This window comes from Anguilla rostrata, chromosome 5 (genome assembly GCF_018555375.3).
Source record: "Anguilla rostrata isolate EN2019 chromosome 5, ASM1855537v3, whole genome shotgun sequence".
Lineage (NCBI taxonomy): Eukaryota > Metazoa > Chordata > Actinopteri > Anguilliformes > Anguillidae > Anguilla > Anguilla rostrata.
The window spans coordinates 14,060,107-14,084,413 of record NC_057937.1 but is presented as its reverse complement, the minus strand read 5'-3'; the positions used below and the strand labels follow the sequence as shown (position 1 = coordinate 14,084,413).

The window sequence follows — 24,307 nt, the reverse complement described above, 5'->3', positions numbered from 1 at the left end:
AAACACTAGACGAGGTTATTGTTTGAAGTGGAAAAAGCAATGGAACCATGTTGGGTTCCATTACGACAGCACACATGCGAGCAAAGCTGGGTTGGTGGAAACGAAGCTTGTGTCAACTGTGCAAGATACTATACCTGACAGGCCGAATAGCTGTACCACACTGCTTTATGTAGAATTGTACTGTTTTCCAGAGATACAGAGCGACCTCCGGTTGGCTGGGTTCCCTTTTTTAGGGTGCAGTGAGTACTCTCACTTCTCAGGGAAAGCGGTGCCACATGTCCACCCCCCCGGCGCCCGGAGTGCAGCCTCCCCTCTTAGTGCAAAATGAATTGGGGGAGAGCGGAGACCACTCCTGCTATTCCGGGACGGGCCCCTGGCACGCTCCCAGAGACGGGATCAGTGGGGACCGGGAATGGATCAGCTGGTAATTATGGGAATGATTGCCGGGGCCCGGAAGTGTGGCACGCCGGGAGGGGGCCCGGACGCCCTGGAACCGCCAACGGCTGTCACGACGCGCCACACGGCAATATTCGTTTAAAGTTTGCGTTTTATTTGTTTTTATCCTTTTGTAGTGTTTGTGTGTGCTTCAATACATCATACGTGTACATACTGCTAATACATACATATACAATACATATATATATATACTATTGCTAATATATAAATAGTTATTTTCACCAAAAGCCAATATTTAGGCTTTTTTTGTTATTTTGATATTTTTTAGTTGCTTAAGGATTACTGGTCTTTTCAGCTTGTGAGATTTTTTATGAGATCTTGGCTTGTTGTGTTTGATTTAACATATTTTAGACATGGTTTGTCTTGTCAAGAATAAAATGTGTGAGCAACCTTGTTAAACCTGGGTGCCAAATACATTCAAAATAACTTTTTTCTTTTGAAAAAGGTATAATTGCTAATTATTAATAAAATGAAACTTTTGCTGTAATTTCACTGTGGAGGCTAGACGTCCTGCTCCAGCCAACATTTGAAATTTCCGTTCTATATATTTTCAGCATGGATTTATTTTTAATTTTTATGGAGACAAAGGTCCTCATTGTGGCTGCATTGTGAATGCTCAATCATATACTTTAAAAGGTACAAGTGCACAATGAATTGAAAGAAAACGTTGTTAGCTGTATTAACAGCATTTTACGTTCTGAGCAAACCTCTGCAAATAGAACACTAGAGTGGTGATGTTGTGCAGAACATCAGAGAGTGATGAAAAGTAAAAAGAGAGAAAGACAGAGAGACGGAGAGAAAGAAAGAGAGAGAGAGAAAAGACAAAGATGCGTTCCAGGGACTGTTTTAGTGCCTCATCAAATATTTAGTTTGATTGTACATAGTCCTGTAATTGCCATCTCTGCTGGTGAATTATTGATGTCCTGTAGCAGAGCTGAGCAGGACCCTAGCCTCAGAGCACAGGAGAGGGGAGTCACACACAGACACACTCGACAGGGTCTGGGGGTCCCAAGGGGTGTGTGAAGCCCCCCCTCCCTCCCCCAAACTTTCTCCTCACCTCTGTTCCCGCAGTCCTAACCTGGTGGGCGGGGGGTTGGGGTCTCAGATCCTGAACGGTTTCATCAACAGACACAAAGCCTGGAGCAGAATCACTTTGCCCCACCAGTTAATCACACGTAATAAATGAGGCGGAGACAGTAGGGAATTTTCCTGCCAGGAGCCCATATTCAGAAGCAGATATATCAAACGGGACTGGAATCATGTCACACGCCTGACTCCGATTGCTTACAGGGCATGCTGAAATGCTGTGACCATCTGTAGATCTATCTAGATCTAGGTAGGTGGCATTTGAATAAAGAGTAGTGTGGAGTATGGGTTAGGGAAGCAGGAGGTTGCAGGTTTCAGTCCTATGCATAGCACTGTGATCAAACATGAAATGCCTGAGGAAATCTCTGGCTGTATAAATGTGTAGGTTATTCAGCTGGAGATTTAGTAAACTATGTTAAATTGCTTTGGATAAGCAAGCAAATAAATTATTCAATAATTTCACCACAAACTGTAACATTTCCCCTAAAGACTGTGTGTGCGCGTGTGTGCCTGTATGTGCATTTGTGTGTACACATGCGTGTGTTTATATGTGTGTTTTTGTGTGTGTGCATATGTGTTTGTGTGTGTGTGCACAGTTGTGTGTGTATGTGTGTCAGTGTGTGTGTGCATGTTTGTGTGTGTATGTGTGTGCGTGTGTACATGCCCGTGTAGGTGTGTGTCCTTGTGTGCCTGAGAGCTGATGTTTTCTCAAGGGATGCCAGTTTGTTGTTTTGCTGCATTGGGCCTGCATAAGGGATGTTATGGCTGGTTGACATGGTGACAAGTCAATAGAGAGGCAGGGCCAATACCGCCAGTTCTCACCTCGAGCCGGTCACCAGGACTCGCCGGGCACACGACTGCCGTCACCCCTCCTTTGGTTGAGCTTACTCTCACTGAACTATTCGTCCCTATGAAAGATCACCGAGCAATCCGATCCAGGCTGTAGACAGAGCCCGAAGCAGACAAGTCCCGACATCAAACCGTCGTGGTCACCATTTGACAAACTCATCGGGGGGTAACGCAACATTTCTGACTCCGAAGGTAATGCAATATAATCAGACGGCAACGGTGAAATGACTCGAGGAATCAAAACGGGCGGGCCTGCGGTTAATGTATAGCCTCTTTTCGGTCTGGGGACAGGGACGTCTGGCCGGTAAATCCGGTCGCAGTGTCTGCCGCGCATTAGGGCCTGACAGGGCCACACGTCGGCGCGGAAATTGATGGCGGGGCGGCTTAATGAGGTGATGGCTTACAAAGCAGAGGCGGCCTCCCTCATTATCCGCAGCTACTTTGCTTTAAGAGCAGAAAAGAGAAGAAGAAAAAAAAAACACACTGAAATGAATAATTGCACTGCGGCTCAAGACGGCATTAATTATTTATGCTGTTTTAATATGTTTTTGATGGGGAGGGATGGGCCGCTCTATCGAAGTTACTCCCTCTCGCCCTCTCCCTTCCTCTTTCCTGTCACTGCCTCTCGCTCTCCCTCTTCTCCGCCACGGTCCTCTTTTTGATACGGGAGACAGTTTGGAGCTGGTTTGCAAAATCGTGAAATTGAACAGGAACAGGATATACATTTATGAGGATAATTGATTTTGAGATTTTGGTGGTCTGGAGAGCGCTGTGCTATCTCTTATGTCTGAGTGAATCCCCTCTAATTTGAGTTTAAAATTCTGTGCAGTTTTAAAATGTCCTCCATATAGTATTCAAAAATTAATAGCGTAATAATGGCAAACAGTAATTAGGGGAAGCGATCCAATTTAGAAGTTGCATCAGTAGTGCGTAGTGAACGTGTGAAAAACAAAACAATTTCAGATGAATTTCAAATTTACATACTTAATAACATGGAATACTATGCTCTTGTGACTCTTAGCAAACAATGTGTTTCACTTTTCAATGTCAGAAACAGAAAAGTATATTAATATATCCTTCCTATTTTAATAGCTTTTCTCCAGATTTACAACTGCTGTCAGAGTTAATAAGTTCCTGCGATAAAATGTTTTGGCAAGTTCACTGCATGTACAGAACGAGTTTCAGGTTTATACAGAGTTCCTGTTCCTAAAACTGTGAGCATCACTTAAAAAAAAAAAAAAAAAGATGACAAAAAAAGCCACTTTGGCACCTTTGAGGAATGTTGTCCCCGAATCATTTGCACGTCACCTCCTTTGCACAACTTCCTGTTTTTCTCCTCAGAACGCACACCATCTTTTTTTTTTTTCTCAAGCGCATTTTGTGGGCGAATTCCGTGTGATTCAGTGCCGGGCTGCACACCGGCTCTACGGAAAGAGGGAAAAGTTTAGTTCTTTGACGCCTCCGTCTCTCCCCCAATGTGATAATTGTGTCTGGGCTCTGTGTCTCAGCACTGTGCCTCAGCACCGCACTGCCTGTAATTATAATACAGTGCCAATACGGGAGGAAAAACAAGAGGTTCCCAGAACGCATCTCACCGAGCCTCCCCAAACGGTCCGCTTTCCATCCCCAAAGAGTTTCCTCAGGTTTCCTTATCTGGCTTCCAAACCTGGAGAGAGTAACAAGTGCGTGCATGTCACACCACACAATATCCGAGGCGCTAGCTGTACGTGGTTTATAAACAACCTGGTGTGGTGATTGAAAGCGCATCGGTGCTTTGTTTCGCAGAAGCAGGAAGTAACTGCTGACTCTCTCTTGGTTTGCAGTGACGAGCTGGTGAAATAAGCTCCAGGGCTTTTGGGCCAGTGTGGATTGTCTGTGCTGAGAAGTGTATAACACACAGGAAATGGAGTGGACTCCGACCAATATAAGACCAATATATAAATGTTGTTGACATTTGTTTTTAATTTGCTTTCATGCACCACTTCACTACATTTATTGTAGTTTTGCTGTAATAATAAATAATAATAATAATAATAATAATAATAATAATAATAATAACAACAACAACAACAATGTTATTATTATTTAAAAAATAATAATAATAACAACAACAACATTAATGTTATTATTATTAAAATTATTATTATTATTATTATTATTGCATATTTCGACTCCTCACCTCCCTGATACATTTCAAGTATCAAAACAAGCGAAAAGTGAAAAGTCTGCTGTCTGCATTACCAGGGTGATATGGGATCACACTGTCCTGTCCACAGTCACAGTAAATGTAAACCATCAGCACTCTGAATTCACCCCATCTCTGCAGTCGGAGCATTGATCCCCAACCTGTGAATTAAACCCTAACTGAAGTGTTTGGATGGAAACGATCGTTACAACAGGATCATGTTTCCCCCGCCATAATCTGTTCTCAATATTACTCTGCACCCAGAAGCCGGTGAAAAGGTATACTGTACATCATATGGAAATAGGCTATTGATTCATCGGGAAGTTGTCAGCTGAGAGAAACGAGCCTTTGTTATTTCAGTGGCAGGGGATGGCGGGACGAAAAATACACTTTGAATCGAATGAACGGTGCGGTGGTCAATGGCAACGAGTGCCAACCTTCATTTTGATGGATACGTTTCCGATCCGTTATTTTGTCTTTGGTCTTGAGCTTGTGGGGTATAGTGTGTAAGGTCATGACGCTAACTCTGGAGACATTATGAATACCCTTTGGGCAGCTTTTATTCTGGAAGTGACGGGGAACTGGATTCTGGACTGGCTGTATGGCTGGCTGAATTTTCAATAAGTTAAATTAGCGTACTTTTTATCTCTTGCTCTCATTTTCAAAGTCAAAATCCGTGGCAGAGCCCAGTACTGCCCCCGCCTCCTGTCCCACCTCTACCCCGACCCCATCCCACTTGAATACCGGGGACATGGCGGTTGCACGCTTCCAAAGCTTGATCCGTTTTTAGCGTCCCCGGGAATCCTCCCGGAATCTCACATTCCTTGTCAACTCACGCCCACTGGCAGATGGTGCCCGGCCCTGCGGCGGTACCGGGCCGGGCTCTCTCGCCCCCGCGGACTTCGCCCGCGCTGCCCCGCCGCATATTTCTCGCGCCGGAGAGTTTGAGCGAAAAGCTGTCAATCCCGGTCAACTGGCCTGTGCGGTACGCCCTGAGGTTTCTCCTCTCCTGCTCGTCTCTTTTTTTGTTCTGCTAGTGCCTCGGCCCCAGTTCAATTTAATTCTCAATAAACACAGCATTACTCTAATATCAGCGTGCGGGTCCAGTTACCAGCCCTGTCTCCTACTGTGTTTTAATCCAATCCCTATTGATCCATATCTCTGCTCCCAAGGACTCCAATATCATGTGAATGGAGCTGCACGATGGGCTCCCCATATTATTGTACTCTATGGCCATAAAGCACATTAACAGCCTCTGCTGTACCCCCGTATCAAGTGCCAATCGATGCCGGCTAAATAGAGACGGCCATTTTTTTTCTTTCCACTGTGATTACGAAATGTTCATATTTTTAAAGCTACGGGGCCGGGCTTTGATTTTTATATCTGGCTTGCTTTATTGCGGGAGCAATGCAGAGACGCGGAAATCTGCTTTCGATGACGTATAAATCTTTTCTCTTTTTTGTAAATCGTCGACACAAATTTGTCCTGTGTGTTTTACAAAAGATGGTTCCAGTGTCTAACTAGATGAAAACAGATGCGGGTTCATGGACCAGCCCTATATTTCCTCGATAAAACCTGAAGACTGCACATCACCTTTGAAAAAAGAAGATTTAGTTAACCTCCACCCACTGTGGCTGGGGTTATCCTGTGGTTAATGTGACAATGCTGTCTACGACCTTGTCAGCAGTTAAATGCGGGGATTAGTATCGTGATAATGTGGCACAGAAATTACGCGGGAAGTGTTCTATCAATAACAGGGTTGGCCGCCCCCCCCCCAGATTAATGTGTGTAGTAGGTCATTGGTAAAATTCATGAAGACCACATTAATTCTGCTGTCTTACTTCTGCTGGGAAACATTCTGCCGTGTAGTCTATTAGGCCTTGGGTTTAATCATGCCCTATCATATACATTCATAATCCAATGCCATAGGTGAAAATGCACATAAATCCACACAGAAATGGGAAAGGATTCACTAACTTACTTTAAATCATAACGACAACCCATTTACCCATTTACTTACACAAATTTTAATCACAGATCTTTTTCCAATACTGGATTTTTTGTTATGGCTATGCATTAAACTGGGTTGATTAATTGATTTGATGTGGTCCCTCGAGTAGCGAAGCCAATTTTTTTGTGTTTATATAATATTCACAAAGCCCTTTCACGGCAGTTACTGATGGCAAACGTTCTCCCACCTTTCAATGTTGTAATGACCTGAACGACAGTGTTATAAGTATTAAGGGACCCCATAAGGGTGTTTTGTGCTCTGCTTTGATGTGATATATGATGTAAGTCCGTTCATTTCCCTTTCTCAAATCCTTGTAGAATTTATGTTTCCATTTGATTGCTGTTTTGCGTATCGGTTTCCCTAAATCCCTAAATTAAAGTTACAACCCTCAACCTCTGTTGGGCCATCTAGAGTGTTTTGTATTGAAAGCCATTCCCTTGTGCCTGTGTCACAAGTAGTCACTTGTGCTTGCGTCTGAAATATCACAAGACAGCGGCAGCCGTGGCTTTCTGCTGAAAGCAGTTTGTTTTTCTCCCCCCCCCCACAGATTCTTCCTGAAATTCTTCCTCAAGTGCAATCAGAATTGTTTGAAAAATGCTGGGAATCCGCGAGACATGCGGAGGTTTCAGGTAGGCTATCTGACGCAGAGCCGCAGTATTCACATTATTTTAAAAATCAGCATTTATGCTTTCCTCTCTTTTTTCTTCACAAGGCCCAATCATGATCATACTCATCAACACTTATTTCTGCAGCCTCTGCTATAGATTTGGGACAAGCACGTGATTTCCTCTGACACACTTGATATCAGCTAGCACTTCTTATCACACTGTGATGAGAAGTCGTGCTAACACAGACATGAGTCTGACAAAGACACTTCATGTGCAGCTGACATGTAGTTAAACATGGCATTTACTGCCGCAAACAGGTGCCCACTTTTTTAACTGATTGAAACTATTAACCTTAGAACTTTTGTTCAGGAGCCACCATCATTCCCCAACACCACTACCTTAATCAATGTGCCCATATCCTCTGATCTGAGTTCCTCCCCCCTCCCTTTTCTGTCTCCCTTAGGTGGTGGTGTCCACAACGCTCAACGTGGACGGTCACGTCCTCGCGGTTTCCGACAACATGTTTGTCCACAACAACTCCAAACACGGCAGGAGGGCCCGGCGCCTGGACCCCTCCGAAGGTAGGATGCTCTCTGGGGCCAGGGTCATGTGGTAGGGTCATGTGATCCAGGCATCCTAAAGCCTGGGACTTCAGGGTCTGTGTCTCACCGGAACAACGCTCATGTGGTCTCCACTGGATCAACTTTTAACCTTTCATTACTGATCTTCATGCTTACCAGCTTACAAAGACTGATAGGCTGAAACATTGATCAAAATCTTCAAGTTCAGACACATCTGAGTGTTGTACAAAAGCTTTGAATGTTTAAACTGAAAATATCCAATATATCTTACTAAAATGAGAAGGGTATTAGAAGTTGAGTTCAAAGTTTTCTCCTTTCTCCTGATGAGTGTTCTATTACGATTTCCCAACATCTCTTTCTGTAAAGTTTCTGTAAGTGCTAGCTGCCATGCAATCGTTCCGATCCCTCGTCTTATTACATACTGTAAATGTATGATGTTGCTTTCCCTGCTATGCATATTGTCCCTGCAGTGAGTTGATAGAAATGATAGCAAATCACAAAGTGTGTGATCAATGGTAAGACTCTTCCCAAGGCCTGTGCAACGATCTAGTCACTGGCTCCCCTGCCTGTTATCTGACTGGCTGGTCAGAGGTTACCCTTCCAGACAAGACTAATCAATCAGGATGGAAATGTGTGTGATGGGGCCCCAGTCTGCCTGTCTGTCTCTGTGGTGCGGGGAAGAGTGAGGCTTACTGGCAGATAGAGAGACGGACTCTAATATTGAACTGGAATTCAAACACTGGCATTGATTCTCTGGAAAGTATGCTGAATTGGTGGCTATTAAGATTGCAATTACTGGGACTGTGAATATGATTGCATTTATAACTCTTAATGTACTTAATGTGCATTGGAGGCTATTTTATTGAGAGTTATGACTCGTAGTAGCACAAAGAACAAAGGGAATGCAAAACAATAGTTTTAATGCCACCAAAAAAAGACAAAATAACTGCATAAAATCAGGTTTTAATATTAAAGTATGGCAAATGGCAATGTACAATGCAGCCTAACATAGAGTATGATGAATTTTGGGGGTGTAAGGTTTTTGAGACAACAAGCAAAGTTTTCCAAAGTCATATCATAGCATTGTCCTTTGTTATCTATGTTGTTTCTTTCTATGTAACACTTTTGAACTGACCAATTTTTGATGCATGACAAACATATTGTATAAGTAATTGATAAGAGGTGTTTGTAGGTTATTTAAAATGACTGATAGATTACTGTAATTCTACTCAGTTGATTTGTATTCATTTTTTATTAAATCAAAATCTTTATTCAACATTGGATCTCAAAATTTTGCTAGATTTTTGTAACAGGAAGCCTGACCATAACAATGCACACAGTAAAATGTCCAGTGTTAATTCAACTCTTAACAGATTTTTAACAGATCTTAACATTTGGTTTCACATTCCAAAGTGGGACCAAATGTTATCTGTTAAGAGTTTAATTAACACTGACGGGACATTTTGCTGTGTGGCTGAGTACTTGAGCTGGTCAGACTGCGTTTAAAACTCGGGCCCCAGTTCTCACGCCCTTCCCGCCTGTGTCTCCGAAGCAGCTACGCCCTGCATCAAAGCCATCAGCCCCAGCGAGGGCTGGACGACCGGCGGCGCCACCGTCATCATCATCGGCGACAATTTCTTCGACGGGCTGCAGGTGGTGTTCGGCACCATGCTGGTGTGGAGCGAGGTGGGTTCCGTCTGAGGGCGGCCTGGCCTGGGTTGTTCCTCCTGGTGTAGTATGGGGTGTGTGTATGATTGTGCGCTACATGGATTATACAGTGCATGTTCGTGGTTATCCACTAAGAGGGGATGCCCATGTTATTCCATGTTACTCCCTGAGGGATCTTTGAAGTTATTGGTTAAGGTAATGGTCAAAAGTAATGAGAGCAGCCATGTCTACTAACAAAAGATCATCCATCCAACTGGTTCTGTGCATACGACCCAGAACCCTTTTTCAGAACCTAACTCCACTGTCCTCTCACCTTATCACCCCCGCTTACTGAATTTGAATATAGTGCTGTGTCAAATCAGAAGATCAGAAAAAGATATTGCAACACTTTGCAAACTGCACACAATAAAATTATTGGCACGCTATTTTCAGATATTGCAAGATGTTCTTTTATTTTATTAATATATTGCTGAGGAATGTATTTTTGATGATATTTTCTAGCAAGTCCACATATAAACAATATATCACACTGTATGTTAAATCTCTGTGGGCCCCCCTTCCTTATCCCTTCCTATGGTGGACAGCAGCCCCTGAGAGGAACACTGAGTTTTACGAGGTAGCTGAAATATAAAATATTAAAACACAGAAAGTGCATTCAGGTTCTCTTCTCCCTAACTCCTCTGTTTCTGTGCCCTCAAGCATAGAGATCAGAGTGCTGAGACAGAACTGACACCCTTGATGAAGCTTTAAATAAACACAAAATTAAAACTATAAATAATGATACACTCACTGGCAAAGCTCCTTGTAGGCTTCCTTCAATAGAGAGGTTATAAACCTTGCTGAACTTTGACCCTAGAAACAAAATGGCTGCTCTTTCCTCCCCCCTGTGTGTGCTGACGGTACGTCCTGTGTCGTTTAACAGCTCATCACCCCTCATGCCATCCGAGTCCAGACTCCCCCGCGACACATCCCCGGCGTGGTGGAGGTCACGCTCTCCTACAAGTCCAAGCAGTTCTGTAAAGGGGCGCCAGGACGGTTCATCTACACAGGTGGGCCAGCAGGGCGGCGCCGTGCCCGGGGAGGAGTCCTCCTTTGTGCCACCGTGTTGCCTATTGCATCGAGTGTTGTTACCGTTATCGTTTCCGTTTGGCTTTCTTCCCCCTTATCTGTCCTTCATAACCTCTGTGATTTAAGCGATTATACTGAGCAGGTTGGCCTTAATAATGCAGCGCTGAGATGTTTTTCAACTTTTCCCTCCATATCTGTATGTCAGCAGCAGTGGGACACTTGATTTCAGTAGATGCATAAGTATTGCTCAACCCTCCACAGACAAGTACACGCACACACAGGCTCGTATATATATATACACACACACACACACACACACACACAAAGACATAGAAATGCACAGAAGCTTCTGGCTTTGATATCATTAGGTTAAATCAGCCTTTTCACTTTTCGATTATCCCCTTGAATAATCCAGACACCATTCAAAGTAGTGTAAAGGTCAGCAGGACTGTTTAGCATGATAACAGAATGTCACCACATTCAGCATAAGAGAGGGGACTTTGCTACAGCTGTCTGTTAAACACAAGGACTTTGCCTTTCCTTTTCTCCCTCTCTTTGATGCCCTCGGCAAACACATCCGCATACATGTACATTGGGGCAAAGAGACAACCTCACAATGGACTGATCAGCCAGCCTTGGCACTGTCAATTCTTCTGCGATGCTAATGGAAGATCAGCTCGGCGATATGAGTGACAGAAGTACAGGGTATCAGATTCATTTTTCTATTGGTCAGAATGATAATATAGATGTAGGCCACTGCGTGAATAGTCACCTTTTATGCTTGCAGATTCTAAAGGCCATTAACACATCTTTGGAGCCAATGGTTATGCTTTTTTTTTTAGATAAAGCTTTCAACACAATAGCGCGATGTTTGTTGGACAATGTTGTGGACGAATTAAATTCCCACAGTACTGAGGCTCTGTGGGTGATGTCACAGCCTTGGATCCCATGATTGCATATTGAGAGTCGCTTGTATTATTTTCCACTGAATCTGAGATGAAACAATTTGGTTTAAAGCCATATGCTGTAATCAGATCATTCTAAAGCAGAGCGTTTATATTTATGGTCTTCAGGCTGTATACATTAGACCACGGGAAAATCATTTGCAGCACGTCTTTGTAATAACTTTCCTGATGACAGTTATAAAGCAACTGTATGTTGCCTCTTCAACTGAAGTGAGCCAGCTGTACACTATTCATGGAGTGACTGTCCAGTGGTACACAGCTAACTAGCACTTCGTCAACATTGCATTTTACATAGATTAAAATACATTGAAATGTATCACATGTTGTAGACATTAAGTTTGTACCTTTACACACTTAAATATACTTTTCATAGTTACTCTGGACCACATGCCCAATATTATTTTAACCTTTATGCTCCTTCCGATGTGATAGATGGGGAAAGTTGCCTGAAGAGGTGCTGCCTTCATTATAATAATAATGGATTCAATTATATAGTGAGCATGTATTATGCCTTCAGCACAGCACCCCAATAACTATAGTGCCCGCTTTCTTTTCTTTTAACATAGTCAAAGCGGGCAATTCATTCATATCATTTTCTTTGGACTGTTTGAAATATATAACATTTTCAGTAAGAGCTGAACCTACTGTTTCCTGCATTTATTCCTGGTCATATTGGTAGGAGTGGGTCTTACCTCCAACTTTAAGTAGCCACATACTGTATATAGTCTGTCCGTTATTATTCAGGAACAAAAACATTCCCCTGTGTCTTACATCCCTACACAATCCTGTGATCTTATATTAACCATCTAGCACATCAAACGGAGGGTTGCATGAAATGAGAGAGAAGATTTAAAGCTTATTTAATAATTTAATAATGCAAGAAGCAACTTGAGATATAGGATTACCTGATGGAAGGAACATTTTTTTTATCCTTGTTTACAATGTATTGGTTTTCTAGTTAGTCCTAGAGAGGTATAGTTAATATAATAATATATTTAGTTGTGTTGAAGGTTAATAACATGCTCACATGGAGTACTGTACATGCTGAACTGTGGCCTAATTGCTTTTTTAAAAGCTCTTTAATCACTGTAGTTGTACTTTTCTCCAGATTTGGAATTCCTAATCTTATTTTTAGTAATATAGAATCCCCTGTTAATTGGGAAAAATATATAAATTGGGTTAGAGGGAAGATTAGAATGTGCATTCTCAGGAATGCATGCAATTAGCCACTGCTGCTATGCAGTAATTGTGATAGAGGACTGCACCACTTATCCTGTTAGCAAAGGCATTGTAGTGGGGGCTATTTGGCTAGATATTTTACTTAGAAAGAATTCTAAAAATTCTCAACATGTTATGGTTTGTTGTTTTGAATTAACGTCAGGTTCTAGCATGGATATGTGCAATAGAAGTCACTTTTTGAAGCAAGATATCATAAACCCAACAGATATCCTATTACCAATTAAGTACCCGCTTACTGTTTCTTTATTAACAGTTTCATGGTCATACATACAAAGTAGTAAAATATTTATTACATTTCCTGACAGCATAAGCAGCCCTTTAAAGTAATGTGTGAACTCCATTGCTTTGTAACCTACAAATGTATGAGAGACTATGTGATATATCTCCTCGCAGCGCTTATGAGCTGGAAAAGCCTCTACACACATTTTGTAAAATAAATCTGTAAACATATGCCTCTCTGTAATATTTATGTACCGCCATTCTAGAGTCAAGGCAAAGTGCCAACTGGCCAACCATATCATGGTGACCCCTTCTGAGATTCCCTGTGGCCCCATTTCCCAGCTTACCCCCCCCCCACCCCACACACACACACCTCTCTCTCTCTCTCTTACACACACACACGGGCCACCATGCTTCTGACATCCTTTTGTATTTAAGTACATTTGAAGTGCATTTATATACATGTTTGTATGGTAATACATGTACAAAAGCAATGCATTGACAAAAGCAATGTACAGCAGTGTATTTTGACATAGATGAATAATTAGTGAACACTATAAATGTCTTACACTGCCTTACAGTGACTACATTCACACTCTCTCCCTCTCTCTCTCTCTCTCTCTCTCTCTCTCTCGCTCTTTCCTTTTCTTTTCTCTCCTCACACTCCTCAACTCTTGTTCCCCATGCTTTTCCTCATGCTCTCCTTTCTTGTGGTCCCCTCTTTTTCTCTCCCAAGTTGTCTCTCCGGCTCTGGCTGCAGAAATTTATAGGCAAATTAAAGACAGGAGCCGGGAGGTATTGACTATCCTGGGAAAACACAGCTCTCCGAAAATCAGTCGCAGAGTGCTGCAATAACTCACCACCCATCGATCCCTCCCTCTCTGGCTTCATTGATCAGCACTTTACAAACCCAGAGCCTCACTGACAGGAACTAAAGCCTCTCCAGCAGTTACCCCATTAATAACACTCCTTATAATCATTAGGCCGTGCTGATTACGAGGTGACAAGAACGAAGACAAAATAATAAGAATATGAATAACCATAACAATAACAGTAGCAATAACAATCATTATTATAATGTGTATTTCTTTATTACTTATTTAAAGGCGATTGTAAATGTAAATGCGGCTGAGGATGTCTCCTCTTTTGTTGTATCATATGTTAATGTGGCTATTGCCTCAGGAGGGTTTTGACTCCTCTTTATTCTCCCTAGTCTTTGTTCACGCAGTCATGTCCACTTACAGCTGGCTTCCATCACTGGGGACAATGCAAGGGTATGCAGGAGCATGATTTGGAAGCTGTAGCAATGACACACACAACTGTCAATGTCAAATGATGCAACAGTGCTCGGATAATTTTAAACATCTGAATAGTTTTCATCGACATTTCAGAGTTTGGGCGAGATCGGGCAATTTATTTTTTACATGCAAGCTTCCAGGCCTTGTTTTCATGGTTATAGCAGGAAAAGGAAGGTTGTAGCAGATGTTTTTCAGAGCAGGCTTGGACACGGTCCACATTTGCAGATGCTTTTGATAACGTGGGGGTTTGGAGTATGGGGAGCGGATCTGGGTAGGCTGGGGGCTGTCGGTGGGGGGTCTTGGTAGCTGGTAGCTGGAACTGTTCCTGTTGACCCAGATGCTTTCACCTGCACCGAAATTAAGACAAAGAGGCAGCAACATTGGCGGCTAGCAGCTGCCTCCCAGTAACCAAGCTTATTTTGCTGAAAAGCAGTGCACTCGGTTTCGTAAGGAACACAGCAATATCACTTAATATGACCTGGCTATCTTATGTTCTTCATATGCACAGTATCAGCTATGATAGCTGGGGGGAGACTAAATGACTGGGTTCCAACAGAGCATGCTATCAGGCATTTTTTTTTAAATTTAACCATTGAATTAAATTGAATTCCATTCCATTCAATTAGATTCAATTCAATTCAATTCAATTCAATTCAGTTCAGTTCAGTTCAGTTCAGTTCAGTTCAGTTCAGTTCAATTAAACTCAATTAAATGTGCTTTACTAGCATGGCAGAATTTTACATTTGTATTACCAAAGCGACTCTATCGAGTGTACAGTATGTTTAATCAAATAGTTTGTATAAATAGTTATATTATAATTTAAAATCCCTCCCTCACCACTAAGTATTATGTAGAACCGGATCGAAACTGTTTGTTTTGTCAGGCCGGGGAACAATTCATTTCGCCGAATTTGCTAAGAAGGTGAACCGCACGAGTGTGAATCCCATGCCCAACACAGCAGGAAGGGTTTAGGGAAATGTGCACAAGCTGTGTCCCATAGGAGTTTGATTTAGGAGACATTTCTTTGTGCAGGGGATTCTGGGAGTTTATAGAATGAACTACAAAGCCGTGTCAAGGGAAGATTGACTGTCCGTGATTGTTTCAGCTCTGGACCCAGTGATGTTGCGGGAAAAAGTGGGCAACCACTGCCAAACCCGAAATAAAAGCTGATGAAAAGACAGAGTGCCTTAAAATGCCCAGAATTTTGGAGCCCTAAAATGCAGTTTTCTTTAAAAAATAAAAATAAATCCTTTGCTACATTCACTATTAAAGCTATATGAATCATTATTTAAAAGAGTTTGGATTGGAAAAACCTATGTAACTAGTGACTGGTCACTAGAACAAGAACAACAATACTCCTTGCACATATTTTTTCTGTACTGGCAAATGGATTAGTTTTACAGGATTCAATATTTAAAATATTTGTTAAAGAAGCCCACCCCCCAGTGAAGTAGTTTTATTATTTTATGATAATCTGTTAGCCTTTTGTGTTTGCCCTGTTAATTGATCTATTTATCCACATTTTTTTGGCATTCTAAAACACTCAGTATTACCTCACACATTCATTGGTTAATTATGGTGGCATAATTCACTCATTCGCATTGATTAAATTAAAATGAATTCATTCAAAATATGGCCCATTGTTACAGCAATCAACCCCTCTACTGAAAAGGCATATGTGGCACTGGGTCCAGTGGAGTAGCGGATTTGTCTTTGCCACGCCTACCGGTGGAGAGAACACACACACCTGCGCTGGGTTAACTAATCGGCCCAGGTGCTTAAAGGTGTGCTCCTCTCCACGGTACGGGGCCAAGACCAGGGGCACACACCGAGAGAGAGCGAGTCTGCTAGTTTGTCAGAGCACTGAAAACAAAGAAACTAGTGTGACTAAAATGCTGATGAGCTGGATAGTGGAGTGCTGAAAAACTTCTGCTATGTTTGGTCTTCTTTCTTTGTTGTTTTGATTTGTTGTTTTTCTCCCTGAACCCATAAAGGGAAATGGTAAAACTGTTCATTTATTCATTTATTAAAGAAAATTAAAGCTTAAATTGAAGTTTCCTTAGGGACACAGTTTCCTACAGTATAGGTCTGATGCAATTAAGCTGATTTCGTAATTAATTAATAAAATTTGTGAAAATAAAAACATGTGGTTGTGGTAAAACAACAAAGAAAAAAACATTATGCCGACTCCTTCAATATCTTTGAAGAAGGGACAGTTCTGAACTGGGTTAAATAGGATGTCTCAGCCACCACAGTCATTCTAATGGCGGCCATGGTGGAAAGTGCTCTGTCTTAATTGAATGTGTCTGGTGAACAGGGCAGCTGTGATCAGGCCTGTGGTGTCGCCTCTTCATCTACCCCGGTGGGCTCCATCTTTAAAGGCCTGACCCCCCCCAACCCAGCCCCCCTCTCCTCTCCTCCTCTCTCCGTCTCCCTGCCTCAGCAGAGGCCGCCTGTCAATCACAGTTTAAAGTTCATGAAATTTCTATGAGCATCGATTTGGGATGGAGGGGGCTGCAGTGACAGGCCCTGGTGATTGATCGAGCTTTTCTCGCTTTGAATTTCTCCTTTTATTCCCCTTAGTGAGTGTGTGTGTGTGTGTGTGTGTGTGTGCATGTGTGTGTGTTTGTACACACATATGTGTGAGAAAAGGTTATGGGTTTAAGTGGGTGCATTGTGTGATTGAGCCTGTGTGTGTGATTGTACATGGTTTGGCCCATGTTTGTGGGTGTCCTAGTGCCTGTGCATTTATGACTTGATTCCTGTGTCTATCTTTCATTTTCTGTATGTACAAAGGAGACAAAAGGAGACAGAAAAAAAAAAGAAATACTTCTAGATAAATGGATGGGGCTCATTCCTCCAGTCTGTTATTCTGCGTAATATTGCCCCTCCTGAAATAATAACAGCCCAGAGTAGCATTTATACAGTTCCTCCTGAAAATCAAATACGCTATCACAATTGTGCTGTGCGTAGCTCCCTAGGACATGGAGCAGACACGAATCGACACAGGGGACTCGGCAGACGGCGAATCCGCAATCAAACTTCCCATAAACAAAATACATAGCTCCAAAAGTGAAAAACGAACTTTCCGGTGTTTTCAATACTGAAGTCTGAACCACCCATTTGTCAGAGACGAATAAATACAAATAAATCAATCAAAAAAATGTATTGAAATGTGAAATTTGCGGCTGGTCCGGCCCCCCGAAGTCTCCGCCGCTCCATCAAATCAAACGGCCTCCTGACGGACAGGCCGTGATCATGCACTTTGTCTGGCCTGTCAGCTCTATTTGATGGCGCATCAGTGTAATGGGGGAAAGCCCTTGAGGCCGCCCGGTGTCGGAGGGAAGTGGAGACGGGGGGTAACATAACGCCATGACGTCGTCGCTGTCGATCGCGCGGCGACGGCTTTTTTTCGATCAGGGCACCGCGGCGGAGAGGTATTGGAGGCGTCCGTCACCAGGAAGCGGACCGTCTCCGCCGGGCTAGGGACGGTTAATGCTGGCTTCCGGAAAGAACCGTGGAGCAAACCCAGACGCAATACCGTAGATTTCACAGTATAAACGTGTCCACTGAGACATGCTAGGTCCTGTTAAACACTAATCTGACTCCCACTAATAACTAGCTAATGACTTTGGCCTAGATTCATACAATGTTGTTTGTCCTTAACATTGACTTACACTGAAATGCAAGTGTTTTTTTTCTTCTTCTTCACAAACACAGTTTTGCAAGTTCAGCGATCTTTATAATTAACTCGCCAAACTGTGTTTGCTCAGAAAACAAAAGACGCTTGCTTCGAATTGTCAGACTTAAGCACACGTATTGATTGAAACCAGGGCTATCTCGCATAGGGACAAATGCTATCCCAGGAGGCCACAGTGATCCGGAGATGGCTTGTTGCGTGTGGCGATTTGTAGTTTTCTTTGTGATCTGTAGTTCTCTTTGTTATATTAAAAAACCTTACCAAAATGAATTATCTGAATTAACAGACCAGATCTGGTTTGCCATAGATCAGAAGAAACCTTAGGCATAGATCAGTGGAATCTCTTCTTTCTTCATCCAGATACTGTTATCTTATAAAGTTTCCTTCTCGTCTCTTTTCGTTTCTTCCTAGAGATGCTTTGTTTCAGATGAGAGGGGTTAATGCCATGTCCAGGGGCTAGATTGACTTGAGGGCCAGTCATAGCTGCTGATTACACTCCAGTAGAAAAGGTTAATAGACGCTTTGTGATAAATGAGAGCTTTCTGCCTTCAGCAATGGTTTGTTAAATAAGAAGCAGTTGAGTAAGGATGAAATTAGCATCGATATCTCTGAAAAGACCCCAGGTAAACAGTCAGAAATTCTATGGCAGAAAGGCAGAAATTGCTATGGTATTATAAATATCGCTGTTAAAGTGGTTTGTAAAAACCCCAAAGGAAATTGGTTGCTGGATGGAGAGCGTGACACACTTGTGATGTAATTTTCCATCATGTTTTATTACAGATTGTGTTAATGTATGTAAAAGGGAGTGGCTCTTCTTTTATACGTATCCACTCCTTTTTTGGAGGATAGTTCTGCCTTCTATCCCCTTATTTCCTGTCTGTCTCATAATACTCATGACATTGTTTGCTGACTGCTCCAGCATTCTCTAGCTTTGTATATGTGTAATGAGGGGTCAAAGACAATGTGCACTGTCTATATCCATACAGAAGAATGAAAGAATTCATGAAAGAGCAGTCACATCTCTATTCTAATGCACGCTTTCCCGTGAAGTACATTATTTCCCCTCGACCCCTGACACATGCACACACCCACCCCCCATCTCTATGTGAAAATCTATACAAATTACAATGGAGAATGCGATACCGATGGCTGGAATTGCAGAATATGTTTACAATAAATCAGGCAATCCATCTTCATATCAGGCAGATAATGCTCAGAGGAACAGAGGAGGGGGGGTCAGGGTTCGAGTTGCGTGCTGCTACTCTTATGCTACCCCTGCTTTTTGGGAGGAGACGACATATTGATTAGCTGAAGGGTGGAGCTTAATGCAACCAATGAGCTGCGAGGATCATAGTGCATTAACGTTGATAATAATCAGTGATGAGTGGTGAGTTTCAGCTTATAGGGGGCTGGAGTTTGTAGAGAGCTGATCTCATTGGTTTCCTCTCTGCTCAGTGTTCAGTGTGAATGGATCCCTTCCCTCTGTTCCTCTGCTTCTTGCTTGTTTTCCAGTATCTAGTGAATCACTCTGCGCAGATGCTCTGCTCCTCCTGATGGCGCTCAGCGCTGCTCTGTGGCCCCTCTGTGGGGCGGGTCGGTGCTCTCACCGCATTTCCCAGAATGCCCTGCTCACGTAGCTCTGTCTCTTCCTCATGCAGTAGCTCTCAATGACAATGTATTTCAGAGCCTGCTGTGAGCTGATATACGACTGCAGTATGTATTCTCATATGCTACGAGAGGCATTTCTAACAATAATACAACATTTATTTCGCGTACGCAGTAAAATATTCAGTGTTAAATCAACTCTTACAGAGTACATATGGTCCCTATTGGACTCTGTTAGAGATGAATTAACACCGGGCATTTTACTGTGTAGTGATGTATATGCTAATGATGTATCCCATGATGTAACCATTCACAATAACTCATTTTGTGGTTATCCTTGAAAGCGTGTTACAAGTGCATAAAAGATCATTTTGTGTTGAAGGCAGTTTAGACAAGGACAGGGCTTCAGCATGCAAATTCACGCACATGCGGCAAAGCAGTGCTTTGGGCCACCCACAGGACTTAGCACAGAGCCAAAGAGGGAAGACTAGCTCCCCCTGTGCCCTCTATCCCTCAGCCCCCCCCCCCCCCCATCCCCCACTCCTCTACCTGTGAACCATATCGTTCTCCTCTGAGCCAATCAACTCAGGAAAATGCGATTCGGGGGCCTGTAGGCCTCCTTTCCGAGAAGGGGAAAACAAATATTGTTAGACGGGTAACAACATCTATTTTCCCCGCATGACAACGGCGGCGGGCTTCGCCGGCGTGCCCCTTATTCTTATTCATGAAAGCGGCAGTTATGCATATTGGCGGAAACTAGCTGTTCCATTTGCCCCGCATTTGGAGTGCCAATCATCCTTACGCAATGCAAGAGGCGCTGGTGACAAAACAGAGCGGGCTACAAGGCTGACAAATTGTCCCCAAAGTCAAATTTGACAGCACTTTATGATAAATGGCTTTGATTACGGAGGAATTCCTTTAACTCGTTTAAGGGTGCGTGCGCGTGCGCGTACGCGCTTCTTTATCAATCAGAAGGGGAGAATTCCCAGTTTTTCATTTGTTTGTGAGAATAAAGCGCAAATGGAGGGCAGAGATAGGGGGAGAAGATTATATTAGCCGCAGACGCTCATTGATAGCGATAGCTGAGAGCAAGGTGAGATTCCGGGCTTCGGCGAACAATTCAAAAATGTGTGACTGTCGGGGAAGCAGGGAGAGAGTGACATTGTGAATATTGTGCTTCTGAACCTGCAGCCAAGAAGCCACAAAAATGTTGAAAGGGCCATGGAATAATTGTATGGATTTTCACAAAATATTGAACAATCCAGCACTTCAAAAGCACAGTAAATGAGTGGGGGCAGGCAGGTATTTGAGAATAGCTGAAGTCTGGTGGACACCAGCTAGACCTTGTTTAATCCTTTAATTTTGTGAAACTTTTTTTTTTAAACAGGTGAAGAGGTGTCTGATTTTCAGTGCTTTCCCCGCTGTGAAGGGCACCTGGACTCTGTGATTCTCTATGATCGTTAACATATTGATGATCACGCTAACTGCCTTGGGCCTCTTGTCTCTCCAGCCCTGAATGAGCCTACCATCGACTACGGCTTCCAGAGACTACAGAAGGTCATCCCCAGGCATCCAGGGGACCCCGAAAGACTACCCAAGGTAGGGAACGCGGGCGAATTCCAGGCACGCACATACTTTTGCATTGTTCTCAGCTGAGGGCCGACGGCCCTAGCTTCGTACGCGCGTTTGACTGGTGGGCCGGTGTGGATTTTATTTTGCGGAACCTCACTGAAATATCTGCATTCACATTTTTTTTCTGCGGCCAGGCTTGATTTATCGACCCCTTCCTTATGAAAGTAAAACACAAATCTACAGCGTCTGGTACCTGGCCTCTCCCGGCCCTTTCTCGGGGTGGAAAACAAACTGCTCCCTGAATGGTTTATGATTGGTCCCACAGAGCACGGAGCGTGACTCACATGGCACACATGCCACCCCTATCCCCCGCAGCTTAATAACTCGCTCTCGGCGTCGGGGGCGACTGGAAAGAGATCAGAAATAAAAAAGCTGCGTACCTGCGAAGTCGCGCGTCGGGCCTAGCGCATCGATTACGCTCGTTCCAGGTTTCGGGGGGACGATCGCTCGCGCCATATTAATTTGGACCGCCTGGGTTTTTGTGGCTTAACTTGAAACACATTTGTTGATGGCTATATTTTACGGCCTAGTCTTTTTTTTTTTCTCGCTGAACCTGAGGTTGCTGCGACTAAGAAAGGAATGATGTAAAGTCACGGAGGCCAAATATGCAAGACCCAGGAGACTGAGGAGACCATGTGGGCTCTCACTCATCCATACACTCTCTCTTTCACTCACTCACTCGCTTGCACGCTCTCTCTTTCACTCACTCACTCACTTTCACATGTTTTAATTGTTTGAGTTTTTTTGCAGATAAACATCTGATTTTGCTCTGTTTTTGGAGAAGCCTATAAATAGTCCATGTACATGTCCTGGACTCACAAAAACAAAAACAAGCAGTTAATACAGTATGTGTAACTTATATTGGTCTGTTTGGTAGGCATGGTATTTCAACTCGGCATTTCAAAAAAGGAGATGGATATGCTTCTTCCAGAGATAGACCGAGTACACAGCCCACTTCCATTACAAACACTTCCTCATAGTTTTCCTTAACAGCGATAATATGGGCTGTATTAGATGTTATAGAAAATGCACTGATATTATCACAGTTTTTGAACCAACTGGACGGAACTTGCACTCTCTCTCACGCACACAAACATCATACATGTTGGCATATGTGCACAGTCATACACTTACATATGCACACAGATCCACAGACACATACGCAAGCTCACACACCTGCACAGACACACACACATACGCAAGTGCACACATGTGCACAGTCACACACACTGAAAGCGCACACACCCGCACACACACAGACCCACCCATGCTCATGCCTACACCACACATCGGCACATATACATGCACACAGGCAAGCACACACACACTCGCACATGCATGCACACACATAAACACACACGCAATCACGCACACACGCCCGCACACACATGAACACACATACACACACACACACACACATACACGCGCACACATAAACACACACGCACACACACATACTCCGCGGGTTGCAGTGGAGACTCCCTCCTTTTGCCCCTGGCACTTTGCTGCCTCGTTAGAATGAAAAGATTATTTTCCCCTAAAAAGCACGCGGGCTAAGTGAGTGAGATTCCTCTGGGCAGGGCACGGCTGTACGAGGGGATACAATCAGATGGGGACTGACAGTTTAAAACAGCTGCCAAATTGAACCCATTTATCAAAATCTGACATCTGAGATCCAGTCACCAAAAGCAGTTTATTTGTAAATTAATACTAATAGTGAACACACGTAGTCCGGCTCCTTTGATATTTGATTGGTGACAGTGGAGAGTATTTTCATTCTTTTTTGTCATTCTGAAGAAATCGTTTTTTTTTTTTTGTTGGTTTCTTTTTCACTCAAAGCTTTAAAACACGGAGTGAGATACGCGCTTATTAGAAACGAAACAGATCAGGGCCGCTTCTGCGCGTGTCGCTGCGCTTTGTCGTTAATGCAATCACACGCGCTGTGCGCGAGGTGTCCTCTGATTGCTTGGGGAATACTTCATGTTGGGACTTGAATGATTGTCTCTTTAGAATTGTTGCACTTAACAACTCGAATGTCATTGTGATTCTCATCCCGCTTATGAAACAATACGTAGGCATGTAATTCAATACGCGCCATACGCGGGTGGGTACCCACACCAGCCCAGGAGAAGCGTTAGTGTTATTCTGTTTAGGGAAACACTCATGTCTTGAGTGAGGAATAAATGGCTTTGGGGAGAATGTCTCTCTTCAGTCAACAAGCCTCTGACAGATAGCATTTTTTAGAGCAGGCCCGCGTGTGCCTGGCAGTGGCCTCTGCTAGGCCGAGCTGGATCGTGTTTGCTTTTCATTTCATTTCCAGTTTGTCTTGCCAGCAGGGAAAGAGTGAAGCTCTGCATATTGAAAACATGGATTTCTGTGTTCATTTTGTCCCCCCCCCCCCCCACCCCCCGTTGTGTGTGTGCGTGTGTGTGCGCGCACATGTACGTGTGTGTGTTCGCATGTAGATGCTGGCTGGTTGACTGAGGCTTATTAAACTACAGAGTCTCTGTGGAGATTGCACCTTCGATGGAAAAACAGTCACGTCGAAATGAGCTTACTGCATTTATTGCATATTTGCACAATTAGAATCACACATTTGAAAGCATATTTACTGCGCTGTAATATGCGTGAATGTTTTTGCCATTTGATTGTTAACTGATGAAAATATTAGCCATCTCCCAGTAAAACAGAATTTTATGTATGAAATACATTTCCATGTATGAAAAAGACACCAATCTCTGAAAAGTAAAAACAAAAGAGAACCATCTACTTTTAAAACGTTTAAATTTTAATACTCTTTCGGTTAGCCTCAAAAAATCTAAACAAAATGATTTATAATATAAATTAGCTTCCACTGAGCATTTCTGTTTTGGAATGTAAGAACTAACGTCGTGTATAGCACTTGAACACTTGAGTATTTGATGGGACAAATCTTTAATTTGAAGACATACTTCAGTCATTAATGGATTCGTTGCGATCTCTATTCTGAAACAAGTCAAAGGCCAGAAGGCGATATGTAATGACCATTCATCACTATCACTATAGCGCAGACGGAGCCCTTGCGCAGAGCGCATTCAGACATTCTCTTCAGCAGAACACGGACAATAAGTAACAGCTTATTACGGCTGACCCGGGCG

At 43.1% G+C, this 24,307-nt stretch overlaps 1 protein-coding gene across 13 annotated transcripts in view; it reads left to right on the top strand.

Annotated features, from left to right (window-relative positions):
- Positions 1-24,307, top strand: part of LOC135254774 (transcription factor COE3-like) — a 106,473-nt gene that overhangs the window by 63,372 nt on the left and 18,794 nt on the right. For 9 of the 13 annotated variants that reach the window (XM_064335253.1, XM_064335251.1, XM_064335256.1 and 6 more), the window contains exons 7-11: positions 7,135-7,216; positions 7,659-7,776; positions 9,329-9,462; positions 10,367-10,493; positions 21,049-21,137. In XM_064335253.1, the coding sequence (XP_064191323.1) occupies positions 7,135-7,216; positions 7,659-7,776; positions 9,329-9,462; positions 10,367-10,493; positions 21,049-21,137 (550 nt within the window). The remainder of the gene's footprint in view (positions 1-7,134; positions 7,217-7,658; positions 7,777-9,328; positions 9,463-10,366; positions 10,494-21,048; positions 21,138-24,307) is intronic. The other 4 variants (XM_064335255.1, XM_064335252.1, XM_064335258.1 and 1 more) reach the window with 1 other exon arrangement.